Here is a 27,330-nt window from a genome sequence, read left to right on the forward strand (position 1 = left end):
CACATTTTACACACACTTTCAAGTGCAGTCAGAAATATCACAAATATACAAAAACAGCCTGTAAAAGTACACGAGACACCAAACAGTTTCACAGAAGAGCCAACCGCACCTAAAGGCAACCGGGATGGTTTTACTGACAGCTTTCTGAAAGGAGAGTTTACGAGAAGCCCTTGCAGGCAGCACAAAGACATGACTGCTGCCATATTAAAGGAGCAGTCCCCTCATTTTGATTCCAGCCCTTTAAAGGAAAACACCAAATCTGTTTCCAATCAATCCATAGCTAAGAAATGTACACATATACACACAGATCAATAACCAATCTATAATCAATCTTCTGTGCTTGCTGTCAGCTGGAAACCTCACATCTCCGTCTACAATATGAACGTAAACACATTACGAGGTTTTCACATGACAGCAGACTCACACTGGCAGTGTGTTGGTCCAGTTAGAACTGGTTTGTTTTGGTCTAGTCCAGTTTGATCCGGTCCGGTCTGGTTTATTTTCTCGGACGCTGAGAGTCTCTCAATGAGTCTCAGTCCAAGAAGTGACCCAGTGTTTTGGGGACTTCCTGTTTCGACATGAGGAGACCTGGTCCTGGATCAGGAATCCGTCAGCATCCATGTGCTGCTGTTGCAGGTCGTCTTTACCCATAATCCTCCCCTGATGGAGCGCCACCGCCCGCCACACCCCCTGACGCACAAAGAACCCACACTGCAGAGAAAAGGAAGGATCAGAGACCTTGTATGTCCACAGAGACACAGAGGCAGTGAACAGGTGACACAGGTGAGTTTGCTGGGAAACCAGTGATCTGCTGAAAGGCAGATTCATACTGGTGCTATTTTGGGGTGATTTCCCATAATTCCTTGCGTTGACAGCAAACTGAATATTTTTTGGTTTAAGGAGTCTGTCGGGATTTGTGTGTGTGAAATTTGATTTGATTGGCTGCAAAAATCTAGCAGGTGTGGCCACAGACACATTAAAGGGTGAGCCCGCTTAATTTTTTTCTGCTGTTTTCCCGTTAATGTGTCCTTTGTGGCTCCTTTCAGAATAAAAGCTCCATCAAATCTGCAGAGAAAAGCCAACAAACACAAGCCATCACATTTTTTGGTGAGCTGATCAATCAGAAAAGGTAGAGCAGATGGAAACAGGAGGTTACTGAAAATCAAATGGTTCCTGAGGTTCTGGATGAAACAGGTTTTATTATGGCAGATGAATTTGTGGGGATGTCGTTATTAGTAAAAACCTAGAATTGATCAAATTTAAGACAAAATTTCAAAGAACCTCAAAGGATCAGTGCTAACTATTTTAAGCAAGTACAAACTTTTTAACTTTGATCGACTCAGCACTTTTCATAGTCTCAGTAATCAGTTGGTAACCCTTCCACCTCTGGTCCTTACAGCCGGGCTCTCTGGCTGGGGTGCCCCAGCCTCAGAGCTCCTCGGTCAGCCTGTCGTTCTCAGATGGCTGGCTCTTCATCTGGGCCTTCTGGGTCTTTGCCTGGTATAGCTCCCTGGTGCTGGCTCTCCTGAAGAACCCACACTGAACAGCAGGGGGCGACACACAACACTTTACAAAGATAAAGCTCACGATACAGATGAATGATGAATGGTGATGAGTAGTGATGAGGTGACGCTGCTCTGGAACCTAAAACTGGAACATGGACTGGAGCCATCTTTCAGAAGCGGACACTCTTGAATTTTCAGAGATGGTTTGTATTTCCAGCTCAGGAACAATGATTTCACTGGAATCATTTAAGACTTTTTCTCCCAGTTTCTATGCCAAATGAACAATTTAAAGACTTCCTCTGATCAAAATCATCTTTCAGTTTACACACAAAACACCAGACAGCTGAAATTAAGCTGTTATTATAACAATACATGAGTACTGTGGAGACGTTGGATAATATCCACTTGTAAAAGGTTTCCCTGGACTATGACGTTATCTGCTGCTGTTTCTGTATGTTAACACCCGGGTTACCTTCCAGAGCAGCAGACAGATGAGAGCCAGCAGCAGGACACCTGCCAGGGCAGACAACATGATGATCCACAGGGGGGCGCCAGAGTCCACCTGGAGCCCCAGATCTGGATAGATGTAGACCTCAATCTGCAGAGAATACCTCAGAGATTCAGCAGGAAACTGCAGCCACATACAGCGAACTGTGAAGGAGGGTGCAATGGTCCTTAGGGGGCGCTAGCTGCAATCTGTTACCTGTGAGCTGTGAGACTCGATGTTGACGGTGGGTTTGTTGGTCTGCAGCTTCAGAGACGCCTGGCCTTGAACCAACACGCTGCTCGCATCGCTGTAGTCCTGAAACACAACAAGAAGCGATAACTGGCCATGAGAGGATGGAAAAAACAAAAAGTCCTGATATCTGAGCACAGGTGTCTGCAGGTTTGGGGACAGAAATGCTTTCTGAGCTCACAGGACGTCATTCTTTGCATTTCAGAGGTCTTAAGAGTTTTCATGCAGTATTTAAATGATAACGAGGGTTAAGTTCGACAACACTTTTACACACAGACAAAAAAAAAACCTAGTTTAAAAAATATAGAGCAAAAGAAACCAAAAATAGAAACTATCAATCTAAATAAAATGTAACAAATAGAATAAAAATCACTATCTCTGTAGTTGTGATGTGGATGGTTTAGTCTCTTTAAGCTCTAGTTTTGAACTCTTCTGGTCTCCGTTTGCTTCTTTAGCTGCCAAATGTTTGCATGTTTGCATTTTAAACTGGCAGGAAGTGAACCAGAAGAATGAAAGTGGGCATTAAATGAGGGTATAAGACTGGGGCTGCCCTTTGTACCTCGATCATGGTGGAGTTCCACAGTCGGGCTTTGATGGTCAAAGTCGCCGAGTTGTTCATGCTGACGAGAGGACAGACGAACTTCACGCACCTCGCTCCACGGACACAGTCCTGCAACACGGTTTACTGTCGTTACTTTGAAACACAACTGTGTGTCCTCATAAAACTGTCCTCATGTTCTTCAGAAGCCCTCAGTTTTCTAAACCATGTCAAAATGTTCCTCAAATTCTCCTCTCTCCTAAATGTCCCCACATTTAAAACTGTCCTGTCCTCCAAGATCGTCAACAAGCTTGTAGAAACAGTGTGTAAGTAAGTAAAATTTTATTTATATAGCACATTTCTAGATAAAAGATCACAAAGTGCTTCACAAGGTATAAAACAAAAACAGACAAAAGTTAACAAAATGCAATTCTAAAAAGATGTTTTTAGCTGTTTTTTAAAAGTGATCACTGAGTCCGCAGATCTTAAGTTCTGAGGAAGAGAGTTCCACAGTCTGGCGGCCACAGTGGCAAAAGCTCCATCACCCTTGGTTTTCAGCCTTGTATGCTGAATAACAAGTAGGCCCTGATCACATGACCTCAGGGACCTACTAGGGACATAGGGCTGTAAAAGTTCAATGATGTAGGCTGGTGCTTGTCCTTGAAGAGCTTTAAATGTCAGAACTAATATCTTAAAATGGACTCTGAATTCAACGGGGAGCCAGTGCAGCTGTATCAGCAACGGTGTTACATGAGAGTACTTAGATGTTTTTGTCAGAAGCGTTGCTGCAGCATTTTGGACAATCTGCAGGCGCTCCAGGGAGTTTTTGTTTAGACAAGTAAACAGTGAATTACAGTAGTCCAATCGTGATGAAATGAATGCATGAATAACAATCTCCAGTTCAGTGTCCCCATGCTTGTGTCTGTACCAGACTGTAGCGCTTCTTCTTTCTCTGAAGACGGAGGACCGTTGGAGTTCTGTCAGTCTGCTCCTCTTCCTCGTTTACTTCATCCAGATTCCTCTTCATCTTCTTCTTCTCCTCTTTTGACAGCTGAACCAACAGGAAAACAGGCTAACTTTCAGAGACAAGTTTAAAACCTTCAGTAAACAGTTCAGATTTAATAGGCCTTTATTCTGGAAGAACGACTTTTATTTTGAAATGAGTGTATGAGGCTGATGTTGCTATGGTTACCGTGAGGTTGAGAGGGTTAATGATGTTGCCGGGTGGAGAGCAGCGAGGCTCTGAGGTACCGTTTATTTGGATCTCTGTGAGGTACAGCAGCCACTTCCCATTGGTGGCTTCCATCGGCCAATCAAACTCCACCTCCAGGGTGCCCAGGTGGCCCAGCGGCTTTCCCTGGACATGCACCTGATGGAGAATACCCGTTCACACCTGACCTGGTGAGGGTCACACAGAACTGTAAATGTTTTCAGACTAACCTGGAAGGTCAAGAGCAGCAGGCTGCCGATGTCCTCTGTCTTCTTCATCGCCACCTCACCGATCACATGACCACTGAAGGAGGTGGGGCCTGACGTCGAAATTCTGTCGGGGTACCAGATGAAAGGTTACCATGCCTTCTACATTTAAAATACTCAGAAGTATGGCTCTGTGATGGTGTTTCTGTGGACCACTGTGGCCCTTCTTTTCACCTGTCCAACACTCCCGAGTGCAGTGTGTTGCACTCTTCATCCTCTTCATACCTGCCTCACTTCCTTGTCCCCCATTAAGCATATAAGTACGGGGCGTCTGTAGCTCACAAAATAGGTCACCTACTAACTGGAAGGTTAGTGGTTTGATCCCTCACTACCTTGGGCGAGATACTAACTCCAAGTTAATGACTCGCTGCCCTTCAAGGCCACCTGCGTCGGCTAGAGGACTGTTTACTTTCACTTAACTGGGTGAAAGGACACTCTCTCAGCTGAACACACACACACACACACACACACACACACACACACACACACACACACACACACACACACACACACACACACACAGACACAACTGGACCAGGGCAGAGATGCTGCAGGACCAGATGCTGCTGTCTACACCGGGTCACTCTTACCCCATTTACCCAGCCCTATTGCTTGTCATGTCTTTTCATGGTGTTACAGTGTGAAGGCATAGGGATAGCTCACTAGGTAGCGTGGTCGCCCCATGATCGGAAGGTCGGTAGTTTGAATCTACCGAACGGCTACCCTCAGATACCCCTGAGCAAGGTACCATCCCTACACACTGCTCCCCGGTGCGCCTGCCCAGTGCCCACTGCTTCACTGAGTGACTGGGTCAAATGCAGAGAGAGTAATTTCCCCACGGGGATCAATAAAGTATACATTATTATTAGATTCATTAGAGTTTTTGTTTCCTGTTCTCATACTGATCCCCTACCAGGAGCTCAGTCTGAGTTCTCTGTTGTTCTCCTCCACTCCCTATTGTGTTGTACATATCATTGTTTTTCTTCAAAGCTACCTGTTCTGACCTCTCCCCGATGTGATGTTTGTGTAATGTATGTACAGTAACAAGGAGTCCAATTTCACTGCAGCGAACTGCAAGTGACAAATAAAGGCTTCATCATCATCATCATCATCATCATCATCAAGTTGCTCTGAAGATGCTCCATCTGAGTATGAATGTGTGTGAATGTGAGCTAGAACACACTCAAGTGTTTGTATGAATGATGCGAGTTATATAAAGCACTTTGAGTAGAGCCAGTCTACCAGCATTTACATGGATGTAAGACATGCGTTTATTGATACTGTCTGTTATCTATGTGCTGATGTTCATCATCTTTTTTATTAATTTTGACGCTGTGAGCTGAGGTCAACATTTTCGCTGTGCTTCGGTTTGTTCCGTGTGTCGACTCACACTGGGGCAGGGTTACTGTCCTCGTCAGTCTGGATTCATTTCATAACAAAGAGTCGTCACTCAGACGTTTCGTCTGCCCTGGCTGTGAGCTTAAAGCTCAGACGGGCCACCTGATGTGCATCTGTACTTACAAACTGAGTGATGTCTGCAGCAAATACTCCACCACCATGGAGACGGAGATCGGGGACAGATCCCGCTGCTCACTGAGCCTGAAGACACACAGAAATCCCACTCAGTAACCTCCAACAAACACAGAGAGAGAGCAGCATGTGGTGAAGGCCGTACGTGGACAGCTGCAGCACAGACTGGATCTCTCGTGTGTCCAAACTGATCTCAGATGGCTGAAATTTGATCAGAACCTGAACCTGAAACACAGGAAGAGACAATACATCAGAAAGAGCTCAGCAGGGTTACTGCAGTACAGACAGCAGCAATGCTAGTGCCCTGGGTCAGCAGTAGTATTCCCTACCTTGTTGTTGCTTCTGAAAGGGTTCCCGAGCTCACACTGAAGAGAGGTCCCCTCCACAGAGCACTCCACCACTGCCGAGGCGTCACCCTGAAACACAAAGAAAAAGGGGTGATATGGTACTACAAGGTCATTAAGGTAAGATGGGGCCTGATTATTTAAGACCTTGTATGTGAGGAGCAGGATTTTGAATTCTGGATTTAACAGGAAGCCGATGAAGGGAAGCCAATACAGGAGAAATCTGCTCTCTCTTTCTAGTCCCTGTCAGGACTCTTGCTGCAGCATTTTGGATTAACTGAAGGCTTTTCAGGGAGTTTTTAGGACATCCTGATAATAATGAATTACAGTCGTCCAGCCTGGAAGTAATAAATGCATGAACTAGTTTTTCAGCGTCAATCTGAGACAGGATATTTCTAACTTTAGAGATGTTGCACAAATGGAAGAAAGCAGTCTTACATATTTGTTTAATATGTGCGTTGAAGGACATGTCCTGGTCAAAAATGACTCCAAGGTTCCTCACAGTGTTACTGGAGGCCAAGGTAATGCCATCCAGAGTAAGAATCTGGTTAGATACCATATTTCTAAGATTTTCAGGGCCGAGTACAATAACCTCAGTTTGATCTGAATTAAGAAGCAGAAAGTTAGCGGCCATCCAGGTCTTTATGTCTTTAAGACATTCCTGCAGTTTAACTAATTGGTGTGTGTTACCTGGCTTCATGGATAGATAGAGCTGGGTGTCATCAGCATAGCAGTGTAAATGTATGCTATGTCTTCTAATGATGCTGCCTAAGGGAAGCATGTATAATGTAAACAGAACTGGTCCTAGCACTGAACCCTGTGAAACACCATAATTAACCTTAGTGTGTGAAGAGGACTCTCCATTTACATGTACAAACTGGAGTCTATTAGATAGATATGATACAAACCACTGCAGTGCAGTACCTGTAATACCTACAGCGTGCTCTAATAAAGTCACCGTGGTGTTCCACTTTAGATGGTCTGAGCTCTGCTCTACCTTTGTTTCTACTCCAGAGTAGATAAGTGATGGTGGGATGCTGATGCTCAGAATGGTGTTGTGAGCGTCCTCTGCTGGTCGACCTGTTGATGGTGTATTGCTGACGTTAACCTCCAGAAACAGCCTCTTGATGGTGGAGTTGAAGTACAACACCTGAGTACCCTCAAGCCTGAAAACACACAAGAACACAAACATTGGCCAAACTGCAGCAGCTGTCTTAGTTAATAATCACCTGATAGACTCACAGACTCTAAGCCAGTCTTCTGCTCTTTTGTCTGTTATTGTTTATTCTTAATGTTTGTACAGTTTTTGTTAAAAGTGAAATATTTGAATTTTGTTTTAGTTTTTCATTATATCTCAGTTTTTATTGAGTACCTAACAGTTAGTAGGAGACACTGGCCTTCAGGCCTTCTGGCAGAACACCTTCAGGGAAGTAAGTGGGATATCAAAGTCAATCATCAAGTAAGTCGTTGTAGTGAAATGTGGTCTGTGGCTTGGCCACAGGGAAGGGGCGGTGCATTGGGTTAAGGGGGCGGTGCCGGACGAGGTTGGCCAGCTCTGCCCTATTTCAGTAGCACGCCAGGACATGGAGAAGGAAGGAGCTGAGAGCAGACAGCTGCACTGGGATCAAATGTGCTAAAAGGAACGTCAGCCTGAAAAGGCAACTTGTAATTAAAACACTGTGAAACAATGAACAGCTGTGTCCTTGTATTGTTGGGTGAATTAACACTAACACATGTTACAGTGGCCCCCAACTGCCCAGCAGGACAATGTCAGTCCCCTGACCCATCCAGCAGAGGGGGCACTGGCAGAGATGGTGGCAGTGCCAGACTGAAGTGTTGGAAAACCGTGGCAGCGCTGTGACACTGGCTGAGAACCAGCTAGCAGCAGCCCCAAGAAGAAGGCCCCGTGGCACTTCCCCGTTTCGACTGTCCGCTTAAGGACAGCAACAATGCTCTTCAACTAACCTCTCTCTTCTTCGCAGTCACCACAGGTCTCGGCGACAGCGGAGGCTACACCTTGCTCACTGGGAGTTCCACAAATATCGGGACAGCAATGCTGGTGGTGCAGGTAACCGGGACACATGCACCAGGAGTACCCACTGATGGAGGTGGAAAAAGTGTTCCAACACCCTCCCCCAGTCTGGTAGAGACATTCAGTGTGCCGGTAAGGTGCCAGTGGGTCACCTTACCAGCAGGTCGGTGGACTTGGGCTGCACACAGACTGTATAAAACCCCTGTGATTTGTGTATATAGACTGTTCCACGCACCCCCTCTAGCTACTGCTAAGATGGTACATTCCTCCCCTCCTGGTTTTGTTTTAGCGCTGGTTCACCGTGGTAGCGCTGGTGGAGCTGGTTTGTTGCACTGAACATGTGTCGTGCGTGTGCGTGGACGATAAGTAAGTGCCTTGTATTTGTTCTATGGTTGTAACTCATCCTGTACTCTCCCATGTATGTTGTATGATGCTTGTATAGAGTTTGCCAGTGGTTTGTGTCGCCACGAGATACTGTAGTTACTCGTGTTGATTTGACCAAAATGGCGCCACCCTTGTGGACTGAGCTGCCCAAAGTAAAGATGAAGTCGATCCCTGTGCAGCAGCCCATTTGTGTCCACCAGGGGGTGGTGTTTAGTCATTTTTGAATTAGATTTTTCTGTTCAACCCTTTCTGTATTATTTAGACCAGTTTGATTTACTTTAATTGTTTGCTAATTGTAATTTCTGTTATTTTACAGAACCACACATACATATACTCACACGAATTCACTTCTGAAGATGTTTTGAAATAAAAGGAACCCAAATTATCATTGCCGTGGACCCTCTCTTTCATCATATAAGTCACCTGCGCCTATCCTGCTGTAATTTGCCAGTTTATTAAGCACACACATGTCCAGTTCACAGACTCTGGTCCACCAAACCCTGGTTTGCCCGGAGCACTGGGGGAAACAGAGCATGGGGACATTCCTAAATATCCCATAGTGCTGCTGGAAATTAAATATAGGGGCAAAACCCACCTGCCTGGCACATTAGATTAGATGAAACTTTATTAATCCCTCGGGTGGGTTCCTCCGGGAAATTCAGTTTCCAATAGCACAGCACCGACAGAAGTTACAGAATGTCCCTTAATTATTGGGATGGACTGGCCTGGGTTTGTGTTGGGATGCACTGATGACCGTTACTGACATTACTGACATCGTCAGTGGTGACGAGGGGTGAGTGAGGTTGTTTAATGCTGACTCTGATGAGGAGGAAACAGCGGGCCTCCAGTAATTCGCTCCACAGAAATGTTTCCACTGAGCATCGAGTGTTGACTTGTGACAACACTCGATGCTCAGCCTGATGTTCACATGGTGCGCCCAGGGATGGGAACTGATAAGAATTTAGCGATTTCGATTTCATGATTGATATCACTTATCCATTCTATTCCTTATGGATTCTCATTGGCTCCACCATCAACGACAACACATTCATACAAATTAATTACATGCTGCTTGGTCAAATCAATCACTACATCTTATTGCTGCTAAAGGAGGGTCTGAAGCTGCTGAATCATGGAGTGTACATCTGTAACAATGGTACTACAGTCTCAGACCTGTACGTGTAGTTGCTTTATTTTCTTTTTCAAGTACAGTGGATTTCTCAGTAAACAAATATAAATGAGATATAAATAATGATAAATAATAACAAAGACTTTGAACCCCAGTGAAGTACAGAGCTTCTTCTCTGCTTCATCATATCTTTAAATTGGCTTCTGATCACATGACCTGATGCTTCCTGCTGAATGTTTCTGTCCAACCATCTTTTGTTGGACTCTGAGCAGTGTGTGTGTTCTGTTCACTCACTCGGGGAAAGCTTGCTGGCTCTCATCGGTGAACCGAGCCGTCATCTGCAGGTTGCTGTGGCAGCGGTTATCAGAACCACAGGCCTTCTGGATGTGGATCTGAGGGACAAGGACAGCATCGGTCAGACCAGCAGCGGCTTTTCTATAAGAAGGTTCTGATGGGTTCTGACCTGGGTTCTGATGGGTTGGGGGGTCTCACTCAGCACCGGGAGGCGTTTCAGGTCCTGCACGTTCTTTTTTTTCTTGGGAAACTTCTCATACAAGGAGGCGTTCAAGGAAAACACCAGAGGCTCCACTTTGTCTCTGATCATACTCTTCAGAACATAAGAATACAGAACAGAAACAGAGCATCAGCTCAGTGCCAACATGACGTGGACTGCAGGAGCTTCTTTGCAGGATCTGTCCAGGCGGACTGATGTGAACTGGCCACTCGGAGCTGAGGAAATCAGGCTGAAAGCAGGTGGTGATCAGCAGGAATGTGAAGTAAACATGAGTCAGAGTCAGTGGACTGAAAGTATGAGAACCAGCAGGCTCGCTGACAGACTGAAACAACATAACAGAGAGAAAACAGGACGAGAGCCGAGCGAACGCGATCAGAAACACAAACAGAAGACATGAACGAACGTGACTTTTGCTTCGACCTGCAGAGATTTAACCTGCCTACACACCACCTCAGATGCTCGCTGTGGTTTTCCTGATGAGCTGTGGTGGAGAAGCAGGATGTGGAGTCTGTCAGCAGCCGAATGAATAACACGGCAGCAGAAAGTCACGATGACTTTGATCATTAGAATCAGTTAGTCATATCTCACACAGCAGAACATCCTTCATCTGACTCTAATTAAAGGAAAAAATATCATTTAAGATCTTTCATGCAGAAATGGAGGACCACGTTCGGTCATTGCTCTGGTTATGTGGTGCGCTGGTTTGGGACGATTCTCAGAGTGAGCTTGTTTTAAATAAACGTTGACTGAGCTCCGACACTCACTGCTCACATCGACACTAAATCGTCTGTTTCAGTGGACGTGCGCATCAGATTTCAGCATCCTGTAGGGGGTGCTATGCCTGTGTTTGTCTCACCTGCAGTCCCACTCTCAGCGTCCTGCACTGCTCCCGTGGCATCGACAGGTAATCAGAGTACACACTCTGCCCGTTGTCACGAAAATTGAGGCGGGGCTTGACACTAGTGATGTCAGCTGTCAGTGTGAAGAGGATGGCTGTGACACAAAGATAATGGTTCAAATATAAAACACACAGGAGTAAGATAATCACAGGTTGTGATGCGATTTATTTGTTGACCCCTAACCCTGACATGTGACAAACTCCAATACAGTCAGTAAACTGAAGTTTAAGACTTTGTTCTGTGGGCGTGGCTGTAGCTCAGGTGGGAGAGCAGGTCACCTTCTAATCAGAGGTTTGGTGGTTCGATTACATGCCAACCCCATGCCCTCCGACGTAGCGTGGATGTGTGTGTGAATGGTGGATAGAAAAAAGTGCTTGTGTGAATGGATGAATGAGGTAAGTTGTGTGATGTGCTCAGAGTAGCAAAGCACTCCATCTGTTTAGCATTCTGTGCATTTTAGATAAAACTCTAAAATATAAGACTGTTTTATTTTCTTTAAAGTTAAAACTCCGGGAAGGTTTTTATGAAATCTAGTAGGACCAAGAATTGAGCCTTGAGGAACTCCACATTAAAATTCATAAATAAAGATAATCTACATTTTAGACTGGATTTCAATGCACAAAATTTCATTTCTGATACTTTAGTTTCTCTGTCAAAATATTAAGAACAAACATGTGAGGTAGCATCAGATCGTGGGAGTTTACAGCCACAGTCAATAGCTTAGATTGAAAAACATGCGCTGAACTAAATTTAAATGAATACACTGCCCAGGTAGCGCATCAGAAGTTACTTTTACAACATCAGCTTTGGTGGGACATATCAGTTTCATTTCATTCAAATGAAAATAACTCCAGCAGCGTTAGCTGATATACTGTAGAAGATGGATATTTAAAGCTTCACTCAGTCATTTTTTAAGTTATTTAATAGAATAAAAGAATACTGTATTCATAAACATACATACAGACAAAAATAGTGTTATTACATCATCCAAGAAACTGATGCATTCTCATAAACGTATAATTGATGTATTATTATTATTTTAGTACAGTGGCTGGGAGGGACAGCTCCCTTCTGACTAATGTTGGGGTTTTAAACATGTGTCCATCATCAGTCAGAAGTGAGCGTCTCTGACTCACTGACTCGTATCAGACTCTGTTCACAAACTTCTACAGCCTCCTCCAGAGTAAATAAAGGTGGACGCTTCTCACTCGGCATTGACAGATATCACTCTGGATTACTGTCATCACACGCATTTTTCTGTCAATACTACAGTTTGGGGTTTGAGTTGGGGTTTAATTGTAGCAGAAAAGGTATCAGATGTATTACTGACAGTTGGCTGAAGCCTCATGAAGCTTCTGTAATGGAACAGGACGTCTTTAGAGGAGATCAACTTGCAGGAAAAAAACATCTTTTTATTAATTTGAAATGATTTTCAGTTTCAGTTGATGTGATCTGCGATGACTGATGAATTAGTCTTTTTATGCTGGGGTTTATCAATAGTTTATCAATATATTTATATTTGTAGACCAATGCTAAATTAGCCAATACTTGAATGGACTCTGGTCTTCTCTTCCTGTGTGTAGTCGACATATTAACAGTTATCAGCTTCTCTGTGAGACAGAAGACACACACACACACACACACACACACACACACACACACACACACACACAAACACAGACACACACACACACACAAACACAGACACACACACACACACACAAACACAGACACACACACTGAGAGAGCGAGAGTCTCAGATGTAATAATATCAGTTTTTGTAATGTGATTTATCATTCAGAGAAACACTCAGGGGACAAGAGGACACACAAGGACATGGCATGATGTCATCTGTGCATGTGTGTGTGTGTGTGTGTGTGCGCGCGCGCGCAGGCGTGTTATAGCAACAGTGTGGCCTCAGCTCTGATTGGTCAAGTTAATGAGACACAATAAGGAAACACACACTCAGAGTGTGTGTGTGTGTGTGTGTTGATTAAAAACTGGAGCTAATTGACAGCAGTGTCCTGTCAATCACACACACACACACACACACACACACACACACACACACACACACACACACACACACAGAGGAAGCTGATGTCATTAGCGACTCCTGCCTGTAACCTCTCGTTAGCGGCAGTGTGGTCGATTGCTGTGCTCGCTTAGACTCTCCTGAGGTGTTACCTCAGGTCACCTGACCCAGGTGTGTGTCTACAGGTCAGAAACCACTACGGACTGTTTCCATGGTTACACATTGGTGGGCTGAGAGTCACTGACACTCCACCATCTCACTCCACTGCCCGGTGCTGAGAGTGATGCGAGATGCACAGTGAGAGTCCTACGGGATTATTGGTGAGATTAAATTAAAAATGTAAAAACTTAAGTTTTAAATTTACTGTGAGCAGCTCTGTTAGATTCCTTTGAATGTTCTCATCCAGGCACCGCACAAACAACCACCGACCTCCAAAAGTGAAAAATGAACCCCTGCAGTTCCTCTACTGTCCAGCAGAGGCTCCAGCTTGGAAATAAACATGTTTACAGCCTGATACAAACAGTTTTGCTCGCTATAGCTCATTTTCCCCTTCATAACACCTGTACAGGGGGAGGGGGTTTGTAAAATTCAGCTATTTAATTATTTTGAGGTTTAAAATTCGCGTTATTAGGGGCGTGGCTGTAGCTGCTAGCCACTTCCTGTGATCGTGACGTGAAGCTGACGCTGTGATTTTGTTTGTGACCGTTGCGAGTTGCGCCGAACCGAGTAAGTGGAAAAAAGTGGAAAAAAGGGTGTTTTTCCTGATATCGATATTTTTGACACTGGTTAGCAGTTTACATTACAAAGCTGCAGAAAAACTAGCTAATCACTAGCAACTGCCACAACTAGCTAAACGTAAGCTAAAGTGGCAGTTTTTCGTTGTTGACGCTGTCACCGCTACGAGATTTCGGAATGGCACCACTTACCTCAACATCCAGTTGTGAAAGCTGCGTCAACCTGAGCCAAAAAGTGATCCAGCTGGAGCAAAAGATATCCACGCTATACCAAATCCAGGGGGCTGAACGCGATCTTGACACGATCCTCCTTGGCAAAGCTCAAACCACCGCTACTAGCGCTGAGCTAGCCGACACAGTGCACCACTCAGCTGTTGTGTCCCAAGATCCCGCCAACAGTCAACCCAGGCTCCAAACTTGTGTCGCTGGTGTTTCTGCCACGGACGAGAACTGCTGGTTTCAACTAGGGGCCAGACCCAAGGCTCTGGTCAGCTCCACTCCACTCCAACCAGCGCCATGGACCATGGTTGGGACGCGCGGTGGCTGCAGAGGGGCCAGGAGGATCCGTCTCTCGCACCCTCACCCCTCCGGTGCGGTAGTGCTGGAGAATAAATTCAGTATCCTGGATCCTGTGGACTTTCCTCCTCTGGCCGCCAGCCCTCGCCATCCCGCTGTGTCGCTGAAGTCTGCACCATCTCCACCACTACGTCCCCGGAGCCGTGGCGGGCAGCCCGGCGCTGTGGCGCAAACTCGCCGCGGAGAACTGTTCTTCACCCCGGCTCCTCGGAGAAGAGGACCCACGGCGCAGCTACCTGGGAGTCACTCACGCGGTCCGGCTGGTGCATCTCCATTTGAACACCCCCGGTGCCGTGGCGCAGGCGTCTCAGATGGCCAGCAGTCCCCGGTGGCATCTCCTCTCTCCACGCTGGTCCTCGGAGATTCCATCGTCAGGAACGCTGTCGTTCCCGGGAGCCACCGTTGTCGACATCGTGGACAGAATTCCCAACATCCTGGCGTCCCACCCACAGGCCAACCGGCTCATCATCCACATCGGCACCAATGACATTCCCAAACAGCAATCTGAGCTGCTGAAGCTGGACTTCCTCCAACTCTTCAGCCTCCTTGGTCAGTTGCAGGTGAGTGCTTTTATCTCCGGGCCCACCCCCACCTGCGGCAGAGGGATAGGCCGTTTCAGCCGGCTGCTCAGCCTTAACACCTGGCTTTCCTCCGCCTGTGTCTCCCACGGCGTGGGTTTTATTAACAATTTTGATGCCTTCTGGGAGAGGAGAAATCTTTTTGGGGCAGACGGACTCCACCTCAACGCCTGGGGACGCCGTTTGCTGTCCGCCAATTTGGTATTTGGCGTACAGCACTCCCGCACACGGCCCTGTCATTACCCCAAACCGACACTACCTGCTGATCTGTCCGCCACTGACTGATGTCCCCCTGGTCCCAGCTCCTATATTTGTTCCACTTTTAACAGTAATACACAAAACTCTGGACTCGGACCTCTCTCTCCCACAGTCAACACAATACCCGTAATAATCACAAACAGAGAGCAACAGAATTATCATAAATCCAGTAACTCCAAAAACATTAATAACCTCCGGCCTCTTCAAAAATCTCAGACTTCATTGAACTCTACTGTCAAAAATCCACCAGTCTCAATCAGTATGGCACTTTTAAATGTCCGCTCTCTGTTGAATAAGTCTTTTATTATTAATGATTTAATTTTAGATAATAAACTTGATTGTTTATTTTTAACTGAAACATGGCTGGGTTCGGATGCACCAGTTGTTCTCACTGAGGCCTCCCCACCAAATTTTAATTTCTCTTTTTCCTTTAGAAGTGGTAAGAGAGGTGGTGGGACTGCATCTTTAACCAACAACACACTCACCACCAAACAAATTTTATTTGATCATTTTACCACTTTCGAATTCCACGCTATTGTTTTTAGCAGCCCTCCAGTTTTATCTGTCACAGTTTATAGACCACCTAAAGACAGTGCTGCTTTTATCAAGGAATTCTCAGAATTTTTAACAAACATACATTCAAAAGATAACATGATAATTCTAACCGGTGATTTTAATCTGCACATAGATAATCCTTCTGACCCTACATCAAAAGAATTCTTAAACATTCTTCATTGTATGGATTTTACCCAGCACGTCACGCAGCCGACTCACAACAGAGGACACACTCTGGACCTGGTCATCACCCATGGGCTGTCCACCAGTGTGTCCTCTGTTGTTGACTTGGCTGTCTCTGACCACTACTGTGTGTTTTTTAACATCACCGGTTTTATTCAGCGGGAGACCTCGGTGCGAACTGTGAGGAGGCGCTATCTAACCTCTGAAGTGGCTGCAAATTTTACCAGGGTTTTAGACGAATGCCCCCCTGTGATTCTACCTGCACCCTGTGATTTTATTTTTAGTCATTTTAACCTCAAACTGAAGAAAAGCCTTGACTCCGTTGCTCCACTCACCACCAAAAAGATTAACGTAAAACATGTATCACCCTGGAGAAACGAAGAAGTCAAAAAACTCAAAAGAAATTGCAGGGCAGCAGAAAGGAGATGGAGGAAAAATAAAAATGAAATCAACCATCAAATACTTTGCAAGCAACTTAAAATTTACAATAATACACTAAGGAATTCAAGAAATTCATACTTCGCCAAAATAATCAGTAATAACAAAAATAATCCCAAGGTCCTCTTCTCCACCATAGATCACTTATTTAACCCTGATTTTAACAGCTCCCAAAGACTCCCACAGACTCACTCTGTGAGCAGTTTGCAGACCACTTCAGGGGAAAAATCAACACCATCAGATGTGATATTTTATCTTCTCGTGTTATGATTTTAAACACATCTGAAGGCTCGATTGTACCTGAGGAGACACTGGACAGCTTTGTCCTGGTTAATGCTGAGAACCTTAAGAAAGTTTTCTCCACAGTGAGACCCACCACATGTCTTTTAGATCCAATCCCCTCTCCACTTTTTAAAACACTTTATGGATTTTTTGAAGCTGAGCTTTTATACATGATGAATTGCTCTCTTCAGTTGGGTGTCTTCCCTGCTGACTTTAAAACGGCGGTGGTGAGGCCCCTTCTGAAGAAGAGCAATTTGGATTGCAATGATTTTAATAACTACAGACCTGTATCCAACTTACCATTTTTAAGTAAAATTTTAGAAAAACTTGTTTTTACTCAGATTAATGATTTTCTGAATGATAGACAGATCCTAGAGATATTTCAGTCTGGATTTCGGGTGAACCACAGCACAGAGACCGCTCTCCTAAAGGTTTTAAATGATCTTAGATGTAACTGGGACGCCCAGAAGCTCTCAGTCCTGGTGCTACTGGATCTAAGCGCAGCCTTTGATACAGTAGACCACGCTATACTTTTAAACAGATTGAAACACATGGTGGGCCTCTCTGGTGCTGTACACAACTGGTTCACTTCCTATCTCTCAGACAGAACTTTTATGGTGTGTATGGATACATGCTCCTCTAAGATCCATAAAATGACATGTGGTGTGCCTCAAGGGTCGGTTTTAAGCCCTGTACTTTTTAATTTGTATATGCTCCCTCTTGGCGGCGTCATCAGGAGGCATGGAGTGAACTTCCACAGTTACGCTGATGACACTCAGCTGTACATCTCCGTGTCTCCTGATGACACCAGACCAATGGATGCCCTTTTTAACTGTATTCTAGATATAAAATCTTGGATGGCAGAAAACTTTTTACAGCTTAACCAGGACAAAACTGAAGTTTTAATCTTCGGTCCTGAGGCTCAGAGAGAGAAACTCCTGTCTAAATTACAGGCATTTTCACTATGTCCTTCACTACAAGTGAAAAACCTGGGTGTTATTCTTGACTCTGAGCTTGGTTTTATCCCACATATTAAACATGTAACCAAAATTGGATTTTATCATCTAAAAAATATAGCCAGAGTCCGCCCTATTCTCTCTCGGGCCAACACGGAGATGCTGATGCATGCTTTTATTACCAGTCGCATTGATTATTGTAATGCCCTGCTCTCTGGTCTCCCCAAAAAGAATATTTCACCTTTGCAACTTTTGCAAAACTCTGCAGCTCGTGTGCTGACGAAGACCAGAGGGCGGGCCCACATTACACCGGTTTTACAATCGCTGCATTGGCTCCCCGTGTGTTTCAGGATCGATTTTAAAGTTCTTTTATTGGTTTTTAAATGTCTTAATGGTCTTGGGCCTTCTTATCTTTCAGATCTGCTTTTACCATATGAACCCTCACGGACCCTGAGGTCCTCTGGTACTGGCCTTTTGATTGTCCCTAAAGTCAGGACACATACTCACGGAGAGGCAGCTTTTCAGTGGTATGGTCCTCGACTGTGGAACAGCCTGCCGGAGGAGCTCAGGGCCGCAGAGAACGTTCATGTTTTTAAGAACAGGCTCAAGACCCACCTTTTTAATTTAGCTTTCACCTAACGCTTATTTATTTTATGCTTATTTATTCTATCCTGTTATTCTATTTATATTATTAATTTAGTTTTACCTAATATCTATTGATTGTATTCTTATTCATTTTTTATCTTCTTACTCTGTTTATACTTATATTTATATTGTATCCCACTCTTATTTATTTTATCTTTTTATCCTGTTTATATTCTTATTAGGTTATATCTCCAGTGTTTCCTCGGAGGGGGCTCTCTGCACCGGGGCTGTGATCGACCGTGGCTGCTGGGGCTCTGTGGATCCTCTCAGCCTGGCTGGGGGGCTTCTTTGCCGCCCTCCTGCTGTGTGCCCAGCCTGGAGGCTGCGGTCTGTGACCGGCTCCCGGTGCAGACGGCTCCCTGTGATAGTGTTTCCTCACTTGGCTAATGCGTACCCAGCCCAATTTTACTCTTTAAGTGTGTGTGTGTGTATATGTGTGTGTGTGTGTGTGTGTGGGGGGGGGGGGGGTGTGTGTGTGTATCCATGACCGTTTCTGTTAATGAGAGTGCGGGGGATGAGTGGGAGGGTGGGGTGGGCTGCTTTTAACCATGTAAAGCACTTTGTGCTACAGTTTGTTTTGTATGAAAAGTGCTTTATAAATAAAGATTGATTGATTGATTGATTGATCTGAGACTGATCAGATTTAATGTGTGGGTACATTTTTTGAAAAAAGTAATTGAAAGTCTTTGACTCACTGATGTTGTCTCTGTCGCTCTTCTCTCCCCTGTTGAACATGTAGAAGAAACACACTTCCACCTGTATACTGAGAGAGTCAGGCTGTTAGCATGTTATCATGTGTCTGTGAGCATGTTAGCTGATGGTAGCTTTGAATCTCACCAGAAGTCACAGCTGTTCGGGTCCACGATGGTCGGAGAAACTTTGAGTGTTTTATTTAAATGGATGACCGGTCGACTCCTGAGGATCAACACATCAGTCCATTAATAAATGTAGTTATTCCTAAGCTCTTAATGCTAGCAGTAAGTGCTAATTTTCAGTACTTCGAGGACTTCAAAATGTACTTTAGATGAGCACTAGTTAGCACAGAAATTGGTACCTGAACAGAACAACAGCATCATCAAGAGACCCAACCAGCAGGTCCGGGTAATAGTTCCCATCAACATCCCCGCCTGCAGAAAGGGAGTAGCCAAAAGTCCCGAACACAGGGGAGACCGTGCTGCCTCGGATCACCTGTACAGAGGAGGAGGCGGGGTCACAGGTGTGTCTGCACACCAATTTAAAAACCATCACTGTCAAAACTTGTCCGGCCCGTGAGGACATGTCTGCACTCTGATGGTTCAGAGCTGGTTTGAAAGTTGTCCTGGGAATGTGGGTCAAACATAGAAAGGACCGTGTTTTTGTGAGACCTGGCTCGGCTCTGTAGAGATGCCCTCACTGCTTCCTGTCCAGATCATCACACTTCCTGCTTCATGAAAAGGAGCTCCGACTGCAAAGTCTGGAACAACCAAAGACCCGTCACCATGACTACTGATTACTGATCACGAAAACACCAGCATCACGTTGAGCCCTCACCCTGGAAGCCATCCTGGTTGAGGTCTCCTGCAGCGGCCACAGCCATGCCGAATGCCGACCCTGCCGGCCCCTTCAGCACTAGGCTGGGCTCAGAATTGAACCTCCCTCCTACGTTCACGTAGACATAAACTGCCCCGCCCACCTCTGCCTGACGGTGGAAATAAAAAGGAGCGCCCACCAGCAGGTCGTTCCACCTGTGGGACAGAAAAGCAGCTCAGTGTGTGTTCCTGAAACATGTTCCTCAGGTTTAGATTATGGTGCTCTGTTGTTCCCACTGAGTCGTTGTCATGAGAAAATTTTACTAAAGGTACTGACCGTGTTGCCTCATTGTGGGTCATGTGACCCAGAAACCATTCCTCACCCGTCATTATTGAGGTCTGCAATTGCCAAGGCGTTCCCAAAATACGAGCCCATCTGTTGACCGTGCAGCTTCTGGCGAATCATCAGTTTATCAGAGCGCTTGACAGCCAGCAGCACCGAGCCATGAGCGTCTTCCATACGGTCCCGAGGAGCTCCTGTTCAACAACACACCAATCAACACATCTATCAGTAAATCTATAGGTCAACCAGCTGCTTCCTGATTGGCTGCTTTTTGAAAGTCTTCACCTGTTACGATGGTTTCATCATCCTCAGACAGAAGGCGAGGAGCCTGAGCAACAGAATATCCTGCACAAATACACGTTTTACATTCAGCTTCAATTCTTTAAATGTAGGAAAGATTCACATTAAAAGCATACATGTCTGAACATTTATTGAAACTTCACAATAAAAGCAGCTGAAATCTGTGACACACAGACAGATGGATACATGCGAGACCGATGGAGGACTGATCCAGAGGAGATCTGCTTCATTAAAATAAGTCTGCCATGTAAAACAGTAACACAAAGCACGATTCAGATCCTGACTGATCCGCACGTCAAAGTACCGGCTGCTCGTCCATGAACGTAACTCTGCACTTAGCTTGTGAGGCTGCAGGTATTTATTTAAGTCAAAGGAAAGAGCCGGACTCACAGCCACCTGTGGCGACAAACACTTCCTGCAGAAACCAGAATTACACTTTTTGATTTCAGTCGTATTAACGATATGAAAGCCGGTTTGAGGCGTGCGTTTCTGAATGAAGACACACAAACAGAGAGTTTTCACTATGGACTCTTTTCTGCATCAGCGTGTGAATAAAAACCTGAAACACTGCTCACAGACAGCTAAGCCTGATGAGAGCTTCTGCTCTGCTCTGTGTTGAGGAACATTAACGTGTCTACAGGACACCGTCGCTCTGCTCCACCCTCATTAAATGATTGTCTCAAACCGCATGTGCTCATTGCAAACCTTATTTAGGCACATTCGTGGAGCTGATTTAAATACTGTCCTGCCCTGAGGAGGACACATGTGACCAAGCTCAGATCTGAGCTATTTAAAGAGATGGCACACCGATGTAGATGTTCCTGTGCTTCTGGTTGGAGAAGGAGCTCTTCTTGGTGTCAAACTCATCGTCAGGGTTCATCCAGGAGACGTGGACGTTTCCTACAACACACACGCACCATGAACTACATTAAATGCTTGCAGAGCTGAGATGCTCGCTCTGAATTTGGGTGAAAAGGAAGAAAAACATCAGAATAGAATAGAATAGAATAGAATCACCTTGCCATTCGAAGCTTCCAGGCGAGCCAACAATGACTTCGCTTTGAGTGATGGCCGCTGACATCCCCATCCCGCACATGACCTCACCAGTGAAATCACCCAGATGACTGAATACAGACAGGCAGCAGGTGAGGAGGCGGAGCATCACTCGTCACCTGTAGTGTGCAGTCATGTGACCTACCTGCAGGACTGTTCGGGGTCCTGCCAATTTGAGTCGTTCTCGTCGTACTGCAGGTCGTTTCCACGGAGGTAACAGCGGCCAATCATTTGCCTTAAATTGAACGCTCCATAGAGTTTTGTGAAGCGGTGACCGCATGCCTGCAGAGCAAACACGCCGCTCTTTAACTTCAGACCAATAGGAAAATAATCAGCCAATCGGAGCACAAACTCACCAGGACACGCCCCCCAGGCCGGCCCTGACTGGCTACGGAGACGCCCAACCACATGTCCTCGACCAGTTCATCAGCATGGATCTGGGCTGAAACACATCATCACAGGTGAGTCACAGACTGTAGGCTCCGCCCACTGACAGAGTAAAAGTAAAAAAAATAAATAAACTTTTGAGTGATTTATTCCACTGACTCTAACCCCACACGTCCTGTTCTGCATGTATGTTGTCCAGCAGCTGACAGAGCGGGTCGTATCCTGCACACGTGAGCTGCAGCAGTATAATAGCACAGCTCACCTGGACCTGTCACACAGGTGTCACACACCCGCCAGCTAACTTCAGCCGCGAGAATCAGCTCAGATCAGCGAGTCGCTGATTCATGACAGTTTCTCTCCATATAAACATTGCATGTGTGTGTGTGTGTGCATGTGGGTGTGTGTGTGTGCGTGTGTGCGTGTGTGCATGTGTGTGTGTGTGTGTGTGCGTGTGTGTGTGTGCTTGTGTGTGTGTGTGTGTGTGTGTGTGTGTGTGTGTGTGTGTGTGTGTGTGTGCGTGTGTGCGTGTGTGTGTGCGTGTGTGTGTGTGCTTGTGTGTGTATGTGTGTGTGTGTGTGTGCGTGTGTGTGTGTGTGTGTGCGTGTGTGTGTGTGCTTGTGTGTGTGTGCGTGCATGTGGGTGTGTGTCTGTGTGTGTGTGTGTGTATGTGTGCGTGTGTGGGTGTGCATGTGGGTGGGTGTGTTGTTGTTGTTGTTGTGTTTGACAGCAGTCGATAACGCAGACAGCAGCTGTCACTGCTCACTGAGGGATGGAGTTCCCATAATGCACCAGGACACTGATAGCATCACCCATTAGTGCAGCCAAACAAGCTCAGGAAACGGGTCGCTTCCTCCTGAGTGCTGACTGTCAGGCTGAGTACCTGGTCTGTGATTGGCCGATACAAGAAAAAGTAAATAAACCAGCCAATAAGGTTAAGGACACGTGTGACTCACTTGGATCTATGAGCTTCATCCTTCTGCAGTCTGACTGGTTGGCACTGATTGGACAGGTGTACACTCCTCCTGTGTGATTGGCTGGAACATTTGGCTCCGCCTTCTCTCTGGGGGCTCCGACTAATAGCCTGTCAGGATGACACAGACGGCACAGTTAACGTTTGAGATTCTGGGTGGAATAAATGAGGAAACGTCTGAAGGACACACACAGAGGACACGGGTTGCCTTCTTCTAAGGAGCTTCAGTCACGTGACGTGAATTATCTGAGGATGAGAAAACCGGCCCAGCCTTCCAGAGACAGGTCGGGGGACTCTGTTTGTGTCAGTGCCGTCTACATTTAGTCTCACAGTAAAGTTTTACTGAAACAAACGTGTCCTCCCAGCTGAGAGCTCATTCACAGCAGCCTGACCTGACTGTGCATCTGTACCTGTTTAACTACTGCTGTGGGGACCCACCTGTTTCACAGGTCAAACCCTATCAAACACACACATTTTAAGTCTGCCTGTCCTTAGGCCAGAAACATCACTACCTGCTTAACGTGTCTCCCAGAATCACCTGACTATCCATCTAGTGTCCTCAAGAACCCATAAGACCATGGCAGATGGCCCCGCCCCTCCCTGAGCCTGGTTCTGCCGGAGGTTTCTTCCTGTTAAAAGGGAGTTTTTCCTTCCCACTGTCGCCAAAGTGCTTGCTCATAGGGGGTCATATGATTGTTGGGTTTTTCTCTGTATTTATTATTGTAGGGTCTACCTTACAATATAAAGTGCTTTCAGGTGACTGTTGTTGTGATTTTGAATTATTGATCATGAGTGTGACAATCACACAGGGACACACCTGGGGGGAGGGGGGGGGGACTTCCAATCAGAGAAGACATTGACCTCCCAACCCCTGAACACTCCATGGAAGCTACATTAGAGTGTGTGTGTGTGTGTGTGTGTGTGTGTGTGTGTGTGTGTGTGTGCGTGTGTGTGTGTGCGTGTCACTAACAGCTAATCCAATTACAGAGTATAAAGAGACAGTTGTCATGGTGACTAGAGACAGACAGCTGGGTGACCTGTGTGTGACCGCCTTTCAAACAGAGACAGGAAATGTGCAGCTTTAGTGTGACCTACACTTCCTGTTAGACCCCCATCTGACCTCAGTTTACTCTCACACGATGCTCTGCAGACAGAAGCTGCGTGCAGAGACTTCAGCTGCTTTTATTTTGAAAGTTTAAGCTAAAAATGTGTGTGTGCAGTGTGAGGCTGCACCATGTGACCTGCCGGCATCTGCTCGGACTCACTCTGACGATAAACGGCGCGCTGACAGACGTGGGCGCTGTCACTCCTCTGCTCCCCGACATTACGGAGCCCCTGAAAACCTCCTGAAGTTCCACCTTTCTTAATACCGCCTCGTCCTTTATCTGCTGTTTGTGCAGACTTCAGGAGTTTTCAGACACATTATTAACGCTGCGGGGCATTCACCTGACTCTGTGTGTGTCTGACGCACACACACAGAGTATGGTGTGTGTTTGATGGGTCCAGTGAAGGAAGTGGAGAAGTCGGCCAGAATTCGGTGGACAACAGTCACCTGAAGCCAGACAGACCACTCCATGAAGCCAGAGAGCGGACAGAAATGTTACCCACGATGACCACCAAATGATCCAATATTTTAGACGTCCTCACAACTCCAAATGCCACGTTTATTATGCACACATGAAAGTGTTTCTGTGATATGACCTCACTTCCTGTTTTACTGCTGCTTTGATTAGCTGTGATAGATTTGGTTCTAACTGATGAAAAGTGGAAACAATGTCGCTTTGAACTCTGCTACATCAAAATAATCCAGCAGTTCTTCATCTATAGAAAAGGACCCACACAACCCCACTCTGTTATAACACTGGTGTTAATGGTCACTTTGAGGACAGTAAAGATCTACTGACCTAAGGTTCAGTCTGAAGTCAGATCATTTACCCGGACACACCTAAGAGCAGAAGTACAGCTAGCACACACACACACACACACACACACACACACACACACACACACACACACACACACACACACACACACACACAGATGTGTACTCACAGGTAACTCTCTGTCTTCAGGTCTTGGTGCAGAGCAACAGAAAATCCAAACAGACTTCCTCGTTCGCCCATCTTCAGCAGTGGAAATGATGTGTCGAGGTTAAACGCTGCACACACGCTGATACACACAACCAGCAAAATGCACACACCTGTTGCCATGGAGACACACACCTGAGGCGATGACAGCAAAAACAGCAGAAAAAGTCAGAAGTGAGATGAATGTGTCAGTAAGTTACCTTTAATGTCACATGGGTTTTATTCTACCTGGCTACATCGTCATGGTAACTGATGCTCAGTGGAAGACGTATGAAATGTGATTCTGCTGAGCCGTACCTTTGTCATGTCATCAAATGAGGCCTGAGTGAATCTCTCAGAGCGTTAAAATGCTGACTGTGGGTCTGGATAGCCATCCATCTCCTTCATGCAGACGACACTGTGTTATTGATGAGCCTCTTTATACCCTCACACTCCACCGTGAACTTATCCTGCTGCGTTTCAGGATGTTTTTGTATAATCTCAAAAAAGCTGAATGGGGTTTTATTTGGAAATGTAATTCACAAAGGTAGCATGATTTATAGCTCATGAAAATCAAAAGTCAAAGATTATTGGAGTCTTTTATTTGAAGTTTGAATCTCTGGAAGCAGGATTGATGCTGCTCAGCTTTTTCTGGGTTATGTTCAGAAAGAGTGCAGCTCATCCAAGCTGGAGTTGGTGGTGGTCGCTCTGCTGTGTTTGATTTGAAGTTGGTATGGACAATGAGGAGCACTTCAGCATTCCACCTGCTCACAAGCTTTATGGAGATGCTGATTTCTTTTTCCAGCAGAGGTTAGCAGGTGTCCACAGCAGCAAAACTAAAGGAAACGGTTTTCTGGTCACCCTGAATGCCACAGAGAATCTACGAAAGTCACTTCACCCAAAACTTCAGTTCACGATAACCAGAACTTCAGTAGCACCTCAGCAGCTACGATGTTTTCTCCTCCGTGCTATCGTTGTGTTCCTTATCCTTTTCTACTTCCTTGCAGCTCTTTACTCTTCTCTCTGTGTTTTCTGTTGGGTTTATGTCTTTCAGTAAATACTGAGAAACTGTCATTTCTGTGAACTGCAAACAGTATACCTGTACTGACTGTATTTTTGCTTTCACTTCAGGCTGTTCGTTCTGGCACTAATGAAACATTAATTACATGTAACAGCGCATTAAATATGAAGTGTTTTTATGCTCTCTTCTATTCCACACAGACACTTTACTCTCACAGCATCTTTACCCAGCAGACCTACAGTACATTAGCTTTAGATATGGAGTATTTTGACTCTGTGGCACTTCATTACAGTGTGAGGATACCCGTCTAACCCTGGAATGAATTTACTGAGATATTAAATTTGCTGCTGAATAAGAGAAATCTGGTCTGAAGTCTGTCCCTGTCAGATCAAATGTAAAGAAATAAGGGTAGAGGAAGAAATTCAGACCTGTTGCTCTTCCTGTTGGCTCGTTGGTTTGTCCTTTGCAGGTTGTCAGTTTGATTCCCGCTCTGCTCCGTCTGACTTCTCCTCCGTCTGCTCACCGACTGATCTGCACACGCTCAGATGCCTCCCTCACTCACTCCCTCATTCTCATTCTTCAGCCATGCTCACTCGCCCTGAAATGAAATCATGTCTCTCTCTCTGTTAACCACACCCCCACCCTCCCACCCACACACACACACACCGACACACACTATGTTTGTCTTTCTATCTTTGTGAAGACCCATGTTCTCATGTTGCTTGTAGAGGTCTGAAAGCCTGATCTAGAACCAGAACAGAACCCTGAAATTGGTTTTGAAGGTCCAAGACATTCAAAACCTGGAGCCCTCAAGCCCATGAAACCAAACCAAATGTCCTCACAAAGCCTAGAACTCACATGAATAGACATATGAGCACCCACCCATACACAGAAAGTCATAAAATGATTCAGGTTGTTTGGACATTTGAGGGCACCTTGATTCTCGCTGCACACACACACACACACACACATTCTGGGTTTATTTCCTGTCTTCGTTGCTGCTTCCTGTCTTGCTTTCGTCCCCTTTTTCTGATTTTAAAAACACAGTTAATGACACACACACACCCTGCATACCAGAGACCCATGCAGTAGGAGAGCATGCTCTCTGCTGAGGAGCAGTGCACCACTGAGAGCACCACAACTTGAACCAGCAGTCTCTGGTCCAGGTTCTTCTTCCTCAGGACATGGAGGAAGTGCAGCCACTGCTGGGCCTTCGTTACCAGGGCGATGGTGTTGTGGGTCCAGGTGAGACCAGTGGAGATGTGGGTGCCCAGAAACCTGAAGGTGGAGACAGATTCCATCCCTTCTCCCTTTATATTGAGAGGGGAGTGGACCTGTCTGTGCTTCCTGAAGTC

The 27,330-nt window shown here is 45.7% G+C and overlaps 1 protein-coding gene across 1 annotated transcript; it reads right to left on the minus strand.

Moving 5' to 3' along the window:
• LOC134625662 (integrin alpha-3-like) lies at nucleotides 1-26,490 on the minus strand. The gene is made up of 28 exons (XM_063470920.1): nucleotides 26,404-26,490; nucleotides 24,941-25,110; nucleotides 22,872-22,999; nucleotides 21,888-21,973; nucleotides 21,677-21,813; nucleotides 21,496-21,602; nucleotides 21,286-21,378; nucleotides 20,464-20,523; nucleotides 20,219-20,372; nucleotides 19,858-20,051; nucleotides 19,692-19,780; nucleotides 19,382-19,515; nucleotides 19,165-19,242; nucleotides 19,023-19,090; nucleotides 11,045-11,181; nucleotides 10,138-10,281; nucleotides 9,969-10,066; nucleotides 7,127-7,295; nucleotides 6,115-6,201; nucleotides 5,931-6,010; nucleotides 5,777-5,854; nucleotides 4,220-4,322; nucleotides 3,972-4,148; nucleotides 3,708-3,830; nucleotides 2,801-2,911; nucleotides 2,209-2,307; nucleotides 1,978-2,103; nucleotides 1-711 (listed from the first exon to the last, which is right to left on the minus strand). Exons 2-28 carry the CDS (start codon nucleotides 25,096-25,098, stop codon nucleotides 523-525), a joined length of 3,207 nt encoding a protein of 1,068 aa, XP_063326990.1. The 5' UTR covers nucleotides 25,099-25,110; nucleotides 26,404-26,490; the 3' UTR covers nucleotides 1-522.
• Nucleotides 26,491-27,330: the final 840 nt, after the last annotated feature.

Source organism: Pelmatolapia mariae, linkage group LG4 (genome assembly GCF_036321145.2).
Source record: "Pelmatolapia mariae isolate MD_Pm_ZW linkage group LG4, Pm_UMD_F_2, whole genome shotgun sequence".
Classification (NCBI taxonomy): Eukaryota; Metazoa; Chordata; class Actinopteri; order Cichliformes; family Cichlidae; genus Pelmatolapia; species Pelmatolapia mariae.